Source organism: Dipodomys ordii, unplaced genomic scaffold, assembly GCF_000151885.1.
Source record: "Dipodomys ordii isolate 6190 unplaced genomic scaffold, Dord_2.0 Scaffold73, whole genome shotgun sequence".
In the NCBI taxonomy this organism is placed as follows: domain Eukaryota; kingdom Metazoa; phylum Chordata; class Mammalia; order Rodentia; family Heteromyidae; genus Dipodomys; species Dipodomys ordii.
Window position 1 is genome coordinate 10,824,826 of NW_012267289.1, and position 4,789 is coordinate 10,829,614.

Here is a 4,789-nt window from a genome sequence, read left to right on the forward strand (position 1 = left end):
CTCTACCACTGAGCCACCTTCCCAGCATCCAAGGCTGGCTTTGAACTGCGATCCTCAGATCTCAGCCTCCTGAGTAGCTAGGATTAGAGGTGTGAGCCACCAGCACCTAGCCAGAATATTTTTTTGAAACAACAGCTCAAAAGAAAAAAAAAAAAGGACAAGGATCTCAAATAATAGAGCACTAGCCTTGAGCCAAAAAAAAAAAGCTCAGGGACAAAGGACAGTGTCCAGATCTGAGTTCAAGCCTCAGGACCTGCACCCAAAACAAAACAAAACAAACAAAAACACAAAAACAAAAAGGGGGGAAGCTGAGTGGGAGGAGGGAGGGGAGATGGGGAAAAAAAAAACAAAAACAAAAGGAAAGTTCTTCAGTTTCTATGTGGAGTCACAACTATATTCAAGGCTAGATATGGTAATGCTCACCAGTAATCCTAGGGGGAAAGTAGAAAATCAGTGAACATTGAGCAGATTTTCCAGCTGTGCAAGACATTACCAAGACCTCATCTCAACCAACAAGCCTAACTAACCAGCAAGTTCATTATCTCTATACTATTTATCTTCTTATGGTTCTATAAATAGGCTCAAAATATCATCTTTGTTTTTGAATATTAATGTTCTAATTGGTTAAATATAATTTTATCATTTTACTATAATAAATTCTGTATCTGTTTATAAATGTTTGCAGATCGAAATCATGGGTATCTTACTTCAAGTTCAGAACTACATCATTACTTTCTTAAGTCATTTATTCACAATTAACTTATTGAATGACCAAATATGGTAATATCACATACTTCGGACACAGTTGTACTTAGGATGCAAGTACTAATTGAGGCATGCACTCTATAGATCCCAAGTTACCACCAAACTTGTCCAGTGACAGAGAAGACAAGGAGACAAAGTAGAAGGATTTAACCTGATGTCACATTATTTAAAATACCAAAATTTGGAAGAGATCGTACAACATAAATTATATGCTTCTAGGCAATATTTTAAGACAGAATCTACTCTATGTTACATAATAGCATATATGAACAAATAAAGTTTTTAATGCAGACCTTAACAGAACTTCTAATAAAATACAGCATGTAATTTTTTAGTTTGGTTTGATGGCTATTTTTGAGACACACAACTATAGGGTACAATGTTGTTCACTATTATTGATAGGAACAATTAATTTTTGAGTATTTTTAAATATTTTAATTAATTTTATGAATATTTAAAAATCATTATTATTTTTATTTTAAACTACATAAAATCTATATCCTTTTGCTCTAAGGAGAAGGGGTTATCATCTACCAAGGGATAAAATGTATATAAGCCTATTATAGGATAGGCTTATCACAGTGGGAACTCCCCAAATTACAAACCACTTCATTTATAATTGAACACCTTCTCTCCTCAAAAACTTGCCAGTATAACAGATTTTTTGACTCTTAAAGATTAGGAGTTTGTTTTTTTTAATGTGCTGCTTTTAGAATCCATGATATTTTCATAACAGGACACAAAGGAAGTTCTGTATCCTCAGCAATGGACTATAAACTACATCTTTACTCCTCATTAGAAACTAACAAACCAGCATGACTCACAGTCTCCTGTGGGGGCTCCAAGCTACTCTCTGAGGCACCTTCAGAGGAGGCCACCCTGGAATATGGAACACTGAGAGCAGCACCTAAAAAGAAAAACAAAAATACAGTCCCAAAAGAAGTCAGAATTCCTATCAGAAAATAAGGAACTGACTTTGAAAACTGTTCTTACAAGTCCTTTGTTTTTCCGTATTGAAAATTCAGTCCATCTTAACACACAACAAACATTTGTGGGATTTTATGTGTAGCAACCTTATGCCAAGTTTTATGCTAGATGCTGGGGATTCAAACAAAATGTCTATACCTATGGGACTATACAACAAAGGGTAGAAAGGGATACTGTCCATGATTTGACAATCATTGAAACTTGACTATATCATGCTATTCGGTTTTCTATATGTTTGAAATTTCTAAAACTAAAAAGGTTGTATTTCTTGAATTAAAAATAAAGGACATAGGCTAGAAGTGGAGTTCAATGGTAGAGTGCTTCCCTAGCATGCATGAGGCCTTGAGTTCTATCACCAACAATTCAGGAAGGAAGGAAGGAAGAAGAAAAAGAGAAAAAGAGAATTACCATCAATTTACAAGAAATACACAGGTAAAAAGAACATGTTCAACTATACACAAAATGCTTTCAGAAAAGTCCTTACTCTGGGAAACTAGAGGACAAATGACAAGTAGAGGAGCTAGAAAGTTTCTTTTTTATTTATTTTATTTATTTTTTTTTTGCTGGTCGTAGGGCTTGAACTCAGGGCCTGTGCACTGTCCCTGAGTCTCTTTGTGTTCAAGGCTAGCACTCTACTACTTGAGCACAGCACCACTTCTGGCCTTTTCTGAGTAGTTTATTGGAGATAAGAGTCTCACAGACTTTCCTGCCTAGGCAGGCTTAGAACCAGGATCCTCAGATCTCAGCCTTCTGAGTAGCTAATATTACAAGTGTGAGCCACCAGTGCCTCGCTGAAAGTTTCTACCTTTTAACAGAGTATTTGCTATAAAATAATTTATTATACCATACTTTTGTCTTAAGTTGTGGTCCACTCTATATTAAACTAACAGAGTTTTAAGTATCCCAACATAATATCATAACATCATAAAGCAAGTGAAAAAGCAATTACTTTTTCTTGAGACTGATGAATAAGAGAGAGAAACTTGGTATGTGAAAATTTTGAACATAAAGAACCTTAAAAGAAAAGTGAATAAAGACACAGGAGCATACCTATCAATGTTGAGGTATCATCAGCAGGAACTGGAGATGACAATTCAGAGCTAGAAAATAATGTTTACAGTTTAAAAATAATAAAAACATAAAGGTTTACTGTGAGTTCTGGGTGTTGTTTTCCAAAAGAAAACCATTACATCAATAAGTAAGCATTCTGAAGCCAAAGTACCAAATAACACAGTTTATAAAAGTTCTTTCATTAATTCATTTATTGAGTGCCCCACCTTAAGTATTTTCCCAGATACATCTCATCACTGATTTTCTTGCTTTTCAGTTCAAATTACTATATGAAATTATTCTTATTCATTTACTAACTTTGTCTCTGTCTCCAATCTCTTAATCTGGTAAATAGGTACTATCAATATGACATCCACTGCACATATGTAATAATTTGAATTATCTAAAATTAAGCAGCTAAAAATTCAGTTCTTTATTAATATGAGCTGCATTACAAGTATTCAATGACCACATATGGGTAATGGCCATCACATTGGACAAGACAGTGAAGAACATTTTCATCATCATAGAAAGCTCTGTTGAACAGCACTGCATTGATCATTTTGTTTGCAGTCGTGGGGCCTGAACTCTGGACCTGGGCAAAGTCCCTGAGCTCTTCAGCTCAAGGCTAGTGCTCTACCACTTGAGCCACAGCACCACTTCCGGCTTTTTCTGCTTATGTGGTGCTAAGGAATCGAACCCAGGGCCTCATGCATGCAAGGCAAGCACTCTACCACTAAGACACCATGAATTGATAATTTAAACATTAGGATGACAATACAGCTCCCTGGTAGAATATTTTCTGGATGCTCCTATATATTATAATAACATAAAAATGAATTTCAACTCTATGAGGGCTCAGGATATTAATTCGGTAGAAAAATGATTGCCTAGCATCTGTAAAGTCCTAGATTCAATCCCTAGACAAACACACACACACACACACATGCACGCACGCACGCATGCATGCACGCATGCACATATACACACAGCCCACAAAATAATAAAAAATAAACTCCAATACATAGGGAACCTTTCCTGCCATATATCTATTATACTTCAAGAATTTAAAAAGAAAAAGCACTTTCTACTTAGTAACCGCTATGTTTTTGAAAACAAACGAATACATGAATGAATACTATATGCCAAGCAATATAAAAGGCTCTTGACACATAGCTATAAGCAAAACACATATGGTCCATGAAAGTCATAGCTTCATAGAAAATACAGATCCCATAAAAATGGTTATAAATGGAACAATTAGTACAGATAGAAAAATATTAGTTGGAGATGCAATCATATAACGAATCTATTCTCACTTGAAAGATCATCATTATCGTATTATTCTATGTAAAGAAAGTCAAAGCTGGGAGAAATTACTTGCTGTAGGCCATATTGCTAACAGATTTCAGGTCTCCTCATTGACCTTGCCATGCTGCAACTACAAGCAAAGGTCAGAAGATACTCTTGAGAAAGCCCCTGCTTAAAGATAAGAAAACAGATACCCACATGTCCAAACTTCCAAAGGTAAACCAAAGGTATGAGAGTTAAATTATAGTAACTTGGGAACATTTCAGAACCTCAAACTTTCTATATGTGTCCTAAGGAGAAAGAATTGTCCATTAACTTTTTCCAAAAGTGTTGGTCAATGGTGACTGATTTTAACTCAGCAATTGAAAACTCTCTCCAATGTCTCACAAATCAAATACCTAAAGTGACTTGATCCCAGTCAAAAATGTCTCACAGATATGCTCAGGTGCCAATAGGTTCTATGTTCAGAACCACTTCTTTAGATACCTCGCTGCTCTAAGCTTAAATGAGATATGTTAAGCCATCAAATAGATACAAATAGCATATATATGTATATATATATCACTGCATTGGTAATTTATACATATTTATGTAATTTATATATATAAAACATTGTGTGTGTGTGTGTGTGTGTGTGTGTGTGTGTGTGTGTGTGTGTGTGTGTGTGCGCGCGTCC

The 4,789-nt window shown here is 35.3% G+C and overlaps 1 protein-coding gene across 1 annotated transcript in view; it reads right to left on the bottom strand.

Annotated features, from left to right (window-relative positions):
* The window catches only part of Impg2 (interphotoreceptor matrix proteoglycan 2), a 101,321-nt gene that overhangs the window by 81,538 nt on the left and 14,994 nt on the right, over nt 1–4,789 (bottom strand). Inside the window, exons 5-6 of the mRNA XM_013024096.1 lie at nt 2,803–2,852; nt 1,577–1,672 (exon numbers count right to left, since the gene is read on the bottom strand). Coding sequence (XP_012879550.1) covers nt 1,577–1,672; nt 2,803–2,852 — 146 coding nt within the window. The remainder of the gene's footprint in view (nt 1–1,576; nt 1,673–2,802; nt 2,853–4,789) is intronic.